This window comes from Anarrhichthys ocellatus, unplaced genomic scaffold, assembly GCF_004355925.1.
Source record: "Anarrhichthys ocellatus isolate YVR2014 unplaced genomic scaffold, GSC_Weel_1.0 scaffold52, whole genome shotgun sequence".
NCBI classification, from domain to species: domain Eukaryota; kingdom Metazoa; phylum Chordata; class Actinopteri; order Perciformes; family Anarhichadidae; genus Anarrhichthys; species Anarrhichthys ocellatus.
In genome coordinates, this window is record NW_022280082.1 from 2,103,316 (window position 1) to 2,118,331 (window position 15,016).

The 15,016-nt window shown below is 41.2% G+C and overlaps 2 protein-coding genes across 4 annotated transcripts in view; both read right to left on the bottom strand.

Annotated features, from left to right (window-relative positions):
* The window catches only part of tdh (L-threonine dehydrogenase), an 8,163-nt gene extending 7,700 nt beyond the window's left edge, over nt 1-463 (bottom strand). The window contains exon 1 of the mRNA XM_031870486.1: nt 353-463. The gene's annotated coding sequence lies outside the window, so the exon portion shown is untranslated. The remainder of the gene's footprint in view (nt 1-352) is intronic.
* A 2,814-nt stretch (nt 464-3,277) lies between these two features.
* Nucleotides 3,278-12,246, bottom strand: mtmr9 (myotubularin related protein 9). 3 transcript variants are annotated; one of them, XM_031870472.1, is made up of 11 exons: nt 12,177-12,246; nt 11,608-11,797; nt 10,734-10,842; nt 10,490-10,615; nt 10,223-10,396; nt 9,866-10,083; nt 9,589-9,750; nt 9,285-9,426; nt 8,878-9,098; nt 8,520-8,671; nt 3,278-5,479 (listed from the first exon to the last, which is right to left on the bottom strand). In XM_031870472.1, exons 2-11 carry the CDS (start codon nt 11,787-11,789, stop codon nt 5,316-5,318), a joined length of 1,650 nt encoding a protein of 549 aa, XP_031726332.1. In that variant the 5' UTR covers nt 11,790-11,797; nt 12,177-12,246; the 3' UTR covers nt 3,278-5,315. The 3 variants fall into 3 exon arrangements, with proteins under 3 accessions (XP_031726332.1, XP_031726334.1, XP_031726335.1); XM_031870474.1 differs by lacking the exon at nt 12,177-12,246 and adding an exon at nt 12,092-12,162; XM_031870475.1 differs by lacking the exon at nt 12,177-12,246 and adding an exon at nt 11,905-12,066.
* Between the last annotated feature and the right edge of the window lie 2,770 nt (nt 12,247-15,016).

The following is a 15,016-nucleotide window of genomic DNA, read 5'->3' on the forward strand; positions in this document are numbered from 1 at the left end:
AGTGAGAGCGACCACTATTTGAGATACAACGTATCTTTAAAATGGGGACATGTGAGACGCATTCAGAACATCCTGACAAATGAAACCAGGCCAGCGGGTCGGAGTGAAGCTGTCTCCCGGCACATGTCCCGGGCTCAATACGTCGGCAGTCTGGTACCTGATATAATTAAAAAGGAATATTTGCTTTGGCCAAAACACACACTACAATTTGTCAACAGCATATTAATAAAGGCAGCACGTGATCGCGGTATAGACAAATAGAATATTGATAAATCAGGTTAAGATTATTTAATAGGCATTTAAGTATCTATATCTAAGCGGACTAATAAAGGAAACGGAGCAGTTCACTCACCGGTTAATCTTCGGGACTAAACAGTAGAAAACTCGTGTCTGACTTGCTTTGAGAATTAGATGCAGTTTCCTCCGTTGGGCTACAGCGCTCTCAAGCGACGCTTGTGTTTTCTCCGGCTGGTGTTGCATCAGCTTGGCATTCGGGCTATATATCAGCGGCCATCTGGTTTCACTGGAAGCCGGCTTTCTTCGGATTGGTGGAGAGTCGGAGGTGCGGTCCTCCCTCACAGACCACGCCCACTGAGTCACCGACACCCAGCGCCTTGTTGCGCACGTCCTCAGCCTGGCTGCTGGTCCTATTCCTGCGTCCGTTCACCACTGCCGCTCAAACCTGAGGCTACGTTTTTAGGCGTGATGTGATATGCTTACATCTGTTCTACTTTTTTTTTTTTCCTGTTTATTTGTAAATTATGTGTATGTACGTGCAGAGCAACGAAAAACCGGAGTCAAATTCCTTGTATGCGTACATGGCCAATAAAGCTGATTCTGATAGGCTACTGGGTATTAATCAGTGATGGAGCCTTTGATGATATAAAAGAATTACCCTTAGGCCATATTTTACATTGTATTGTATTGTATTGTATAATATGCTGATTCAGCTGCCTAATGGGCTACTTGTTCTATTGAATATTTAAATAGCCTGCTTTGTCAGACAAACAGTCTTAACCCCAAATATATACCACTGCTACAGCTATTATACGACGACTACAACTATGGTGGAATGAGTACATTAACTCAAGTGCAGATACTTTATTTCCATCTTATGCAACGTTATTCTTCTTATCCAATCTCAAAGGTAAATATTGTACTTTTTACTTCACTACATTTGTCTGACAGCTTTGTTTACTTTTCAGATTACAAATTTCTCCACCCTTCCTGAACAAAGTATCTCCAAATTTGGTGATTTTTAATCGTTCTGATAAACTGAAGTATTAAATGTTCCTTTATGGGTTATTGAAATGCTCCTACTTAATTATTACTCTCTTGAAATAGCTGTAAAATGCATCGTCACAAACCTGAAAACATGGCTGCTTTTGTACTCACAGGACAGCGACACTAACATATGATGTTAGAGAATATGATGCACTGCTGTAGATTGAACTATACCGACAATATATAAAGGAGTTACAATTTTAAACAACTACAGCAGTTAAATGCAACATACACATTAATGCAGCGGTAAAATTAATCCAAACATAAAATATAATAGAAGACAACACTGTCAGGGACCATTGAGTACTTTTACTTTTGACACGTTTAGTACATTTAGCTGATGATACTTACATACTTTCACCTGAATGAGATTCTGAATGCTTGTAGTGGAGTATTTTGACAGTGTGGAATTGCTACTTTTACTTAAGTAAAGGATCCTAGTACTTCTTTCACCACTGAAAGTCGAGGATAAACAAGGATGACCTGACATGTCTATCCTGAAGATATAAAAGGCCTGTACAAATACTGACACACAAGTCAAAACGTAGCAGGACAACACATGAAGCAAAACAAGGGGAAAAAACGGATGCATCCTTGGGATAAAACAAAGATTAGCAAACTAAATTGTTTGTAAATGCACACCAAATGATTGTGGCTGCACTGCAGGGTTTGTAACATTACAGGAAAAAAAGGGAGTGCTTCCTTGATTTGAATGAAACTAAATTAATTTATGTGTATCAAGGGAAAGGTATGACGTGTGGACACAGTCTGTTTGAATTTGAGGGTTGTTTGCGGTAGATAGAGGAGGGCTGAAGAGGTTGACGATGCCTCTGATTGGAGCAAGCAATGGGTAGGACTAAGATCTGCGCTGGCATGTGAGTGGTGGAAGTGGTGCACACCCCCGCACCTGTCATCACCCAGATGAAAACAAGTTAATCTGGAAACTGACATACTTTTACTGAGAAACAAAAACAGGCTATCTAAAAATCCCAGACATATCTTGACATATTAAGTCCTCCACTCTTCATTCCCATGACAACTGAGAGGAAACTGATGCCTGATGACTGTGACTGTGAGCGTCTAACCCCAGTTGAGAACATCTGGGCAGCAAAAGACAAACAACGATTACCACTGGACCTGTAAAGGGAGGGCAGACACAGTCCTTCATTGTTCAAAGAGGCTGTCAAGACTTCCAGCCATGAATTCAGAGTCGTGACTGACCCAAGGCCACAATGGAAAGAAGTGGTGCACTGCACAGTAAACACCGGCTGCCATCCGATGCCTCCATGAAGCACCTGATCCCTGGCTATTTATTCCCCCAGTCACCCTATCAGATGATCATTTCGTCACATCGCTGGCAACAGATTTAGCGAGGTGTGTGTCTCGCTCTTTACTAATTCTTCGACATAACGGGACGGTATGGGAAATTTGAATCCTGTCCCTGGCTAGTAGACAATATTTTATGTAAACCTATGAGTGTTATGTCTATTTTTTGTGCGCAAACTATGCTTAAAATAGTAGTGTGAAAGTGGGAAAGAAAATAAACAGGAATGATTTAAGAGCCACTGGATTATTAACAGTCGTATTAACATGATATCAATATTTCACTTTTTGGAATATCTGTAAATTCCCCTTGCAGGAATTCTTTTTTTGGCAGCTTGTGCGCAGACGAACATTGACATATTATCACCTTATAGAGTTTCTTGTGATGAATGTTTGAGCACATCTGATTTATCAGCTGCTAAACGCTCTACTGCGTTCACCAGCTCGTTGCTAGCTTTGACTGACTGCTGCTTTTAGAGGTCTTTCACCAGAACAGCTGCATGTTGTGACGACAAAATGTGTTGCTGAGAGCAATGACACTGATTCAAAGTAATTTTGAGTATTATAAAACGAATACATCGGCAAAGTTAATCAAATAATGTAAGACTGAAACAAATAGTAAGGGCTGTGAGAACAGAAGAATCATTAAATAATTACAAAATCAAACATCTTTTGTGCTGTAGTCTTTAATAATGGCTTGAAACTTTAAAAAAAACCATTTAATCTTTTGAACAATAATATCATTTTACAGAAACATTGATAAAAGTAATTAAAAGTACATTTTGCGTTATGATTTTGCAGTATGGCATTGCACAAACACCGTAGAGCAACAATCATTTATAAGGGATAACATTAAGCATAATGCAAGCACAGCAAATTTGCACAATTGTAAATCTAACCTTCCCCTTGATACAATGCATTGTTCCATTCATGCACACACACACACACACACACACACACACACACACACACACACACACACACACACACACACACACACACACACAAAGCAACGGTAGGTACGGTGTAGTAGTTTTTTTTTGGCAAAAGGAAAACATGTATATCGTGCAGCTATAAACAACTTTCCCTTTATAAAGCATTTTAATGTAGTGGCTGGAATCAGTTCAGTATAGTGATCATCAAATCATTATTGAAGCAAAAACAGATTAAATGTATCACGATGACAGACACAAGTAAACAAAATGCAATTTCTTGCTGGCAAAACAAACTAAACTGGCCAAGGATGACCACTGTGGATTTAATTTAACCCCCAAAACTGCCATTTATGTTGTATTTAAAGTGCAGCATACAGCTTTCTTAATAGTATTATGCAAATGGCAGCTACCTTCGCCCATTGACAGCATTGAAAGATGATCTTCACGTCACTATGCCCACAGACTTTAAGTTGATCTGCTTCTGAGTGCAAATAAACGACAGTGTTTTAATGTGACTGTCCTGGTCATGGACTACACAGTACGAAGAAAAGAATCACTTCGGATGCAAGACATCGACACTGAAGTGAAATACTGTTCGTGTCATTTGTAGTCTAATAGCTTGAGTTTGTTGATATATGTCGACATGTTTGAACGTTTTAATATTAAGTCATATTGTCTAATATGGCGACAGCTGGTAAATACTGACAACAAAACGTATGCTTGAAGAATTCTAATCGTACTTTCTGATGTTGTACATGCCTTTCACACAAAGTGCATCAGTTCTGGATCTTAAACTAGAAAACAGCAGATATGCATTTCATTTAATAATGTGCTTGAACACAACTATTATAGAACTCTAATTACCAAAATATAAATTGGTCTTGAAAGCAATATCTCACATAAATACAATGTTTTTACTTCATAAGCAGACAAACCTCCACGTGATCATCAATCATATGACCAACATGGCCAGTGTTACATATGTGACTACATTTTTTTATGACGCTTAATAAGATTGGAAAAACATAAGCAGGTGAGCTAACATTTTTACAAGTGTGTGTGTGGAGTACCTCCAGCCATGGAATGTCAAGTAATGATCAGATAAACATACAAGATATCGTGTTCAGATCCCTCTCAAACAAAGCCTCCCCTCCCCCCCATCGTACAGCACTACCTACGCTTATTACATCATCTCACACGCTGCCTTATATCACCATATATGTTGCCATAGTTACTCTTCAGCGGCCTATACATTCAGCAGGATGAATCGGATCAATGCCCAAAAAATACGGCGGGATTGAGAAATCGGAGAAGGTCCCTGAATGTCAGTGAGTGTGAGACGTGCGGCGGAAGGGGGGGGGGGGTAAACAAGATGTTTACATTTGTTTTTATGAATCAGGGCCCTCTGTCAGCCCATTCAGTCATATAAACCGTGTGAACGATATCTGCATGAACGAGCGGTTGATTTTGAAGGTAATATGGGTTTAGTGCCTTGTCATTTCATTTTCTTTTTTTTTTTTTCTGTGAGGGAAACCAAAATATTTCATCATCAATCATATACAAAAAAAAACTAAATTAAAACAGTTTGAATTATACATTCTCACGTATCTGAGAAGAACATAACCAAAGCCAAAAAAACTGGGACATTGATCCCGTTAATGTACTTTGTTATATTTTCACATTGTTTACCTCTTTCATCCATCTGGCTTCCTTTCACAGCTCTCAATCTCTCTCTCTCCCTCTCTCTCCCTCTCTCTCTCCCTCTCTCCCTCTCTATGGCGTCTGCAGCAGAGGATCTTCAGTTTCCAGATGGGCCAGCTGCCTGCGCAGGCTGTTCACTTTGTTTTGAAGCTCCTTGTTGTATTCAATTATATGTACCATTTCCTCGTAGGCCTCGTCCAAACACTTGGAGGAGCGGTTCCAACGGAGGAACACTCCTGTAATAGAAGAGAGAGTAGAGCACTGTGAGTACTATAGAAAGAACAAAACCTACGACAAGGACGCGGTTTATCTTTTTCCTTTCATGCTCAAACAAATACGAGTCTACAGACGACCACCCTGCTGTGATCACAATGCTAACAAGCGGATTTTTGCAGGTAGAACATCTACCAGGTTCACCATCATAGCTTAGCATGTTGGCACTGAGAATGATAAACACACATAAACTGAGTGCAATCCTTCCTTTCCTTCACTGGTCTCTATGGTAGGTGGGGTAATGTGGTAGAGGAACCTGTGGTAGTGAAATTCTGGAAACACAAGTGTGACGACACAGATCTGCTCTGTTACTGGAATGATCAACACAGCGGAGAAGTCAAATGAGTAAAAATGAGAGCGAGTGTGTCAACGACCTGAGCTTTCTCAAATCTAAGCCATGTGACAATACAGTAAAGCAACCATTTAGTCACTTCTCTCACTCATTGGTGGGGACTCAATTATTTTGTCATGATGTTATGAATCTATATTTAGAAAGATATTCGTTGTTTTTGCGGGAAAGTTATTTGAAATTAATGTTGGAATTAATAAATCTATAAATAAATAATATGAAATGGTGGACTGCGGTGGTTGCTTAGTTTTTGATTCGAGGGGATAATGTTTGAGTTCATGAAACAGATATACGGACAGGATTTAAGCATTTTTGTTTCTGGATTATGAGGTAATTATGAGACAATAGACGACTGATTCCCGCGACTAAGCGCATTGGAGCCCTGCTCAACATGGACGCACTGCTCGGCATTTTTTAGTAAAAAACTAAAACTTCAATCCAAATCCAAACAAACCGCGCAGCAATTTTTACGTTTGAAGCACAGCAAAGTGTAACTGTTGTTCTATAGAGCTGTGCTGCACACCACCAGTCCCCGTCGGTGTTAACACGAGGAGCTACAGGGGTCTTCTAAGTTGGCCCAGGGAGCGTTCTCTATGAAAGTGTCGCATAAGCAGGATGTCAGTTGCATTTCACGTGCTTCAGTAGTTCATATAGAATGAGGGAGTGGCTCTGAGGCTTTAGACAGGAAGGGGGCCCCTCAAACAGGTCCGCCTGAACCCAATGACCCCCTCCCCCTACTTTTCTTTGTGAATGGCGTTTGCTTTGGGCTGTTTGGAGACTCAGCAATTTCACACATAGGCTCCGCCTTTCTTTTCCTTTTTTAAACTGGACCCACAATTATTGAAATCAACTCAGTCCTTCTCATTGAAACAATTTAGAAGTAAAGAATACATTTTGTGAAATGTTGGAAAATGTATTTTAATACTTAGGGTGGCATCTTATTAATTTCATTTGATACTTGATTTCTGATGACTATAAATCACCAGAAAACCATCTGAAATTGTCGAAAAGACGCAAGCCGGATACAACCTCGGTCTCCCTTTGTTACGTGGCAGTTAAGTTTCATCAAGGGCACATTGATGGTTACATAAGATGTAACCATCACTGTATCACTGCTCGTTCATTTTGTTTACGACCATCTGATGCTTTCAAACTGAACATCAAGTTATCAAGTCATTCTAATTGGTATTTTGTGGTGCAATACAAGCCTTAAATGAATAAATGAACTATATGAGATTGCCAGACGAGTAGAAAAGTGTGCCACAGGACTGAGCACATGACTGCTAACGAGTAGCGAACCGTCACCGTGCGCTCGGATGTCACTGCCTGTGCAACCTATATTAAGACAAACGAGCAGGCCAAACACATCCTCCAGATGCCTGAGAAGCCACCTGAGCAATGTCAAAAATGTAGAGGTGCTGAAACCCAAACAGGGGGGGGGGGGCATACGAGCTAAACGGTCACATGCAGAGTTTGACCTCTTCATGTAACATGGTTCATAAATACTGCAATGTGTATGCTGCAGTATTTATAGTGACTCACAGGGGTCACTCAGTTTAATAGCATTGCAAATGGTGAAATCAATGGCGCCCCCTCCTGGTGGGATTACAGAATGCCTGTCAGAGCAGAAACGTAATAAGGGATGAGATGAACAATTTCCTATGACAGCAGTTTTTCCATCCATTGTTCCTCTTTGTGGAATACTGATTCACTTTTTGTCTATGGCCTAACTTGAGAGACAATGCTGCCAAACATAAAAAAAACACAGCTCCCATTCGTTGTTCTGACCCCGGCTTCCCATTCACTATTATTCAACTCTCTCTACAAGCCCACACACGTATGAAACAATTGCTCCAATTTAACATTACTCAACCGTTGGGAGGAAAGTAACCCGATGTGAAGTCATCCACCCTGCATGCGTCATCATGTGGAGTGATTTGGGTGTGTTCACAGCATAACCGAGAACAGCGTATAAACATAACTTAGCCCTTTCAGATGGAAATGTTGTATTTCAGGGAGCTGATAAATAGCCCAGTAGTTCATTCTCTGAAAAATAAGAGGATGTTTAAATAATTGACTAAAACACAAAATTGGTCAATTGTTTCAGGCGTTAGTGAAGGGTTAACTGTTAACTAAGACTAGCTCAGGCCTAGCCCGAGCTTAAACAAACCGCGTGAGTCAAACGCACAATGTCACGGAAGGTAAAACATGCCACGCTGGGAGTGCACAGCATGCAGTCTCACGGGCTTAAACAACAACGTCAGCATTGCTGTCAGTGGTGTAGCCTACTCTCAAATTTACATCAACAAAACTTTAACTGTGTAAACAGCTACTAGTTTCAGCCCTTAACCTCTGTGGGTGTTTTCCCTTCTAGGTCTGCTCATCTATCACATATCTGATATCATGGGATGATTGGGATGAGGATTCTAAATTGTCAGTAAAAAAGATAAATTGAGTTTGCTTTCGTTTCGCGCATTTTTTCAACAAACCCAATGTTGCTTTATGAAACTACATTCAGTGTTGACAAACACTGTTTTGTTTATTGCGGGGCATTACTAATGTATTGGACGGACACTACCTTCTCTCTGAAAAGGTATATCATATATATATATATATATATATAATCTCAGTCACTGCATATGTTTTGTGTTTACCTTCCCACAGCAGCAGACTCTGAGGGGCCACAGAGGGCCAGATCACAAGACTGTTGGCCTCGTAGAGCGGGTTGGTCAGACGCTCCAGTTCTTGGGGCCGGTTAACCCACGACCAAAGGGACACAGTCTTCTCAGGCAGAGACAGTTTGGTTCTACGGAAAGGGGTGAGAGGGTGTTAACCAACGGTTAACCAATAGGAACAGTGGTTGCCTATATAACAATGACACACCCCCTGGATGAACAAATTATTTTTTTTGTATCCTTACATCATTACCACACTAATGGCCTATAATCTGTATAAAGTTTCATAAACACTGCATATATGGTTAAGCTGGTAGAACAAAGACTTCCGACTCACCTCTCAGCTGTATTGTTGCCCAGGAAGGTGCCGAACTGAGACGCATAGGCGTGTTCAAAGACCAGCACTAGGAAGCTCTCGCTGAATTCAAAGGAACATGGAAACTGGCGAAGGATCTGCCACACACAGTCCAAGAAGAGGAGGAAGACCGGAGCCTCTTGGCGAGGCTTGCTGTTGGAGAAGGCCGACATGGCGCAGCGCTGGTGGAATGGGTGACCCGCCTGAGACAGATGGTCAAAGAGGTGAGCGGGGGGCACGAAGAAGAATGCAAAGACCATGTCCATCTCGATATCAAGATGCTTATTGGACCTGATTATACTGCATGGAAAGGTGCATTTAATTTCCAGGCTTTAAAAAGGAAATATGCAATATGATATGATATGATCAAAAAGGTCGGATAACTTTACCTGAAGCCACTCTCGCTCCACCAGGCCCTGGAAGCCTCTGATGGTCCTGCAGGCCGGATCAAGGATGATCTGAGCCAAGGAGGTCACCTGCAGGGTGGAGTCTGTCCCCTCGGTGCCGTGAACGAGCACCGACGCTCCCTCCCTGAGACAAACACACATGATTACACGTTGTCATCGCCACCTGCTACTCTGCTGTGCACAGATTAAATACTCAACACTGGGGTTTTTGAACTTCAGTGTGTTTAGAGCCGATAAACGTACTGGTCCAGGATTAGGATTACAAGCAAATCAATCGTTCCCTGACCTGTCGATACACTGGGCCGCCAGGCAGGCCGTGGTGAGGATCTCCTTGACGTGAGTCTGCCAGTTGGAAGCCTCCAGCTTGCTTAACCAGCGGTCCATGCTGTGGGACTGGTCGTTACACGCCTCTACCAGCTTTATCAGGCTCTCCTGGAGGATGTTGGACCTGGAAATGATTCATATATATAGAGAGTGTAAATATCAGTCATATGAATGCTGAAAAACACATAGTATCAGAGCCTTGTAGAACTCAAAGATTATTACTTTATGGATTCGCTCACCTTTCAATTGCCTTGTGAATCCTCCTCCATTGGGGGTAGTTGGCCTCAGACTCAAACCCTCCACCTCGAGCTTTGGCCTGCTGGGCAACATTGATGGTGCGCGTGTCGATGACGTAGCCACGTTTGCCCGGTCGCAGCGTGGCATTGATCAGCTTCTCGTCTTCCTTACACCGTCGCCCATTGGTCCCTGTCAGAGGCTGCCCTGCTCGCATCATCACCTGAAAGTAGAGGTGATTTGAGGTGATTTTCTGAAATTAAGCATTCCGTACAAATACGACTAAACCATGCCTGTAAAGAGACAGTATATCCAAAAACAATAAGACAGAATCATTTAAACTCTGTTTCCCGGGTGCTCACCATGCCGTTCTTCTTGTGGTAGTAGCTAAGTACTGGAAAACGGCCGCCGTGACGGAAGGTAGCTACTTTCCTCAGTGTGTCGTCGTCAACATCTTTGGGCACTGCCACTAGAGGGGGGTATGAGGAACAGACACTGAAGTCCTTGTTGACTTCACTCAGTCTCCACTCATCTGTCTGATAAAAGAGATGGTGAAGGGGTTAAAAGAAAGGTGTTACACATGTGCAACAGAGGGCTGAGAGAAAGTTAAGTACTTATCCTGTCCATACCATGGACTCCAAATCTTTAAAGGCCTCCTCTGGGAGAAATGAATTCCAGCCGTCTTCTATGACTTCAAACATGGGCCGGTAGAAGAACGGGTACATCAGGGAGAGTAGGTCAAGCGTGGACAGAGCCTAGAGAGGGAAAAAGAAGAAGATGTATTAGTTCAGACTCTCATTTGACATTTGAAATAGGACAATCTTTCAGGTAGTAGACGTGAACATTATGTGCAGTTTTTTTGTTTTGTTTTACCTCAACAGAACTGGCAATGTTAAGACACTCCTCCATGCCAGGAATGTCGAGCTGGATCACCCTCAGGTCTTTACATTTGACTATGATGCTTCCCAGAGACCCCGTAAATCTGAAAGGGAAGTAGAAGAAAGGTAAGCTTAAACAAATTGTCAGAAAAGTTACAGAATGAGCTTGTGTGAAACACTGTGGGATTGCCTTTCCGCGTGGAAATTGCATGTTTTTCTCATGTTGGCTGTCCTTTCTGGCTTTTTTGAGTTTCCCCACACTTAAACACATAGATGTTAACTATTAGGAATACTCTTGCCTGAATTTGGCCAAGGCACAAGCCTCAGAGCTAGAGTTGGGACTGTGCATTCAAGTGCAATCATTAGTTTTTTTAGTAATTTGTTATAGCCAACATTAAATCCTTAATGCCGTTTACAGCTCCCCCAGCCTTCTCAACCACATAACATGTAGAAAACACTGCAGTGACAGATCACAGTCAGACTTTCTGTCCCAGTTTCAGATCCTCTCTCCGCTGTAAAAGTAAAGCGCACTCGAGAAAGATAGAGCAGTGGAATGCTCAGATCTGGTGCATGCGGTCAGAGTTGCATTGAAGGTAGATGTAACCGCAGTCAAACACAACTCTCATGGTGTTACCTCCCTTGTTACTCAAACATATTTCACCAAATCCACATCCTGCTGATCTGCCTGTTTTCACAATGCATTTTTTTAAATAAAGAAGTCACATGATGTAAATACATTGTGCAACATCCCCTTTTCATGTGACGTTAACCTCTTTTTTACATAGCTAAATGTGAGAGTGACGTTCCCTGAAAAACAATGAAGGGAAAAGGTGTAAAATCCTCACATCAGTGAAGGAGAAGCTCATCACCTTTTCTCTATAGAGTCAATGTTTGAGTGAAGCAGCCACAGTTCCTCAGTGTTGTCCTGTCTGGAGGAGAGAATCAGGTGATGCCCAGTCAAACACAGGGTCCCCTCCACAGTGGGCATGAAAGGCCGATGTAGGACAACCCCATCCACCCTGGGGGTCTTTATCAACTCTGCAAACTCCATGACCTGAGCTGAAGACATGACAGCAAAGACATACAGGGGAAATACATTTTATTTAAGCATATGGACAACGCTACTGATGAGCTAACGTTACTACTGCTAAGACATAATAACTCACGTCCGGCTGTGCTGCTTTCAAAGAAATATATCGAGCGAATCGATGTCAATAAACCAATAAACGCTGCAGCAATCTGTCAGCTAACCTGAGCTAAAGTTACATTGATTCAGGAAATGAAGTGGCTAACGTTGGCTAGCTAGCTAACCGTGACAGACCGTATGAATTGTCCGTCAATTTTTATACTTACGTCAAAATGTAAACATCATTCTGTAAATGTACAGAGCAAAATCAACGCTTTTTATTGACGGTAAAATGAGCTGTCGTAGCATTACCTGATTATATTTTCCTTTTATTGTTGGGCGAGACTGGTACGTCCACATAAACAAGTCGACTGGAAACAACTGACCCGAGAAAATTTGCATCAGGACAATTTGTATTGCACATTCCCAAATTCTTCTGTTAAGAAAAAATACTTTTCCAATGATTTAGATTATTATCGTTACAGTGTGTTAATAACGTCAACTCGAGACTCAATGGGCACAACATAAGTAAGAGATGAAATATAAATGTATGTAAAAATGTCTCATTCATCCAGCCAGTATGTCAACTCAAAAATGAAATTACCTTAGAATGTATATGGAATTTATTTTTAAGGTTAATCCATATATCGTCTGTTCTTCCCCTCCTAAATGAATCACATCACAGTATCAAAAAGGGACACTAGGTGGTGACATTGAAGGATTTTTGACTGATCTGCATTGCCCCATAATTCAATAACACCTTGATTTGAGATGCCTGAAAGGTACATTCTGCATGATCACAAGAAATAAATTATGATTATATGTTATGATGTGTGTGTGTGTGTGACACAGTAAGACTAGAGCCTCATTCAGACGTATGTGTGTGTGTGTGTGTGATTATTCTCGCATAATTTGCTTGATTTTAGCCATGATTTAATCTTGAAGGCTACAACTCTCTCTTATATAACTTGGTACTGAGCTCCAAAAGTTTGTTGCTCTCATAGAGGAGGCTGATCTTCCAAACTCAGTAGATCTGTGCTGTATCACACAGTCACTTCTGTTGGTCGTCCTGGTGGTCCTCCCGTTATCTGAGCACAGTGATATGAACTCTTTCAATGGAGCAGGAGACAGATCAGGGGGCTAGTGAATGATGAAGGATCCGAACAGCTAGACGATGTGCTCCATCCACTAGACTCCTCTATTGCCAAGCTAGTAAACTGGACTTTTTGGCATCAAGTATGGATTATTGTGGATTAATAGAAAGCTTTTCACACTCATATAAAAAACGATATAAATGAATTTAAATACAATTTGAGCCTAGATTTGAATATTACAAGGGAGACGGCTTAGCTAACAGCAGCTAGGAGTTTAGGAAAAAGCTGTTGCCTGAGGATTTTCATCTTTAGTTTTTAGGAAAGCCAGGAGGCCTGCCTGCTAAGATCTCAAAAGCACACGCCAACCTTCAATGCGAGACTCCCTAAAGAGGTGAACACTATTGGCGAGAGAAGAAGAGGACGAAGAAGAGCAGATGGGCCTGTTTGTTTCATGCACATCTTTGTCAGGGCAGTGTGGGTTTATGCACGCGTGTGTGATGTATTGTAAATCAGCACAGTATTTGCTTCAGTTGCAGCCTGTCTGGGCTTCACAATAGATGGTTTGCTCTGAGCCTTTCCAGCCATCATCACGCGTGTACAGACGCCAGGGATTAATTGAATGTGAAACCCGGCGTTGCTTTACAAACCAAATAACTGCCCTTCCTCTGAGGAAAAGATGCTTTGCTGTTGTTTTTTTAATTTTTAAAGAAGATAAAAAATAGCTTTCAAAGCAAATATTCAGTTCACAGCTCTACGCAGGATACAAAAGAAACCTCTGTTTTATTTAACAGGATGCTTTGACAAATGCGTTGGTGCACAACAAGATGTTAACTTTTTTTTTTTTATCTCAGCAGCTAAATGTTTAAAGAGTTAAAACAAAATGCTTTTTGCTCACTGTGCCTCTGAGGATGTCAGGGAGAAATATTAATAAACATCTCAAACACAAAACTACATGTTCCATTAAAAGTACATTGGATGAGTAACTACAACCAGTAGCTGTCAAACTGTGATTAAGTAGCTATCTCCGAGTCTCCAAATGCGAATATTCACTCACGTCACACGGATCAGATTTTGACATTTCTTAAAGCGCTCTGAGCATTTTAGAACAAAATGAGAAGGATTGACATTCTGTGCCCACACACCTACACCATTACTCACCCAAGCTTTTCATTCACTTTCTTCTATTTAAAGTCTCATCCAACCTTCTGTTCTGAATAGTTTGCTTGGTGTTTGTTCTGCTATGTGTTGTTATTTTCGGTATGTCAAGTGAATCACAGTCTGTCATGGGCCAGAGAATGATAACTTAATTAAACGTTGGTGCTAATACCAAAATTAGTTATGTAAGCGGTGTGAGAAATTTGTTTATTTCTTCACTCAAAGCACTAACAATAGCCATATTGCCTCTGGGAGTTCCCATTAAAATTAAAAAAAAAGACGGAAAACAAATGAAGATTCCTCTTAATTCATCTCTTATCACCTTATATACATATACTGTATGTGTCCCTGTATGAGTGTACCATGAAAAATGTCTTGATAAAATAATGAAAAGGCTTTGTAGATGAATTTTATGTGTGGGAATTTTCCTTTGTTTTCAATTAGCAAACACAGAATCTCTTTTCAAACCTCAAGTTATCTCAAGTCGGTTTCTCATCATGCCTTCCAGTAAAATCCACCAACATGTAACTTAGCTTATACAATTAAATAACATTGCTTGTTTTATACTTTACATTATTTTGTGCTGTGGGAGGTCTATATAGCAAAGTGACCTAAACACTTTGGTAAGCCTCAGCAGCGGGAACACTCACACAAAGATTTGTCATCGGCTTCTCTTTGCTTGTATTGATTACACGGTCACACATCTGAAGTACAAAACATAAAATAGCCTTGCCCACAATGCATCATTGATTTGCTCCACCTGAGCACTTCGCTCACAGGGATGCAGGATTTACATTAGAAGTACAGCTGGGTAGAAAGTATTACTATTCCTTCTGCAGGATCCCTGTGTGGAAATCACACACACACACACACACACACACACACACACACACACACACACAC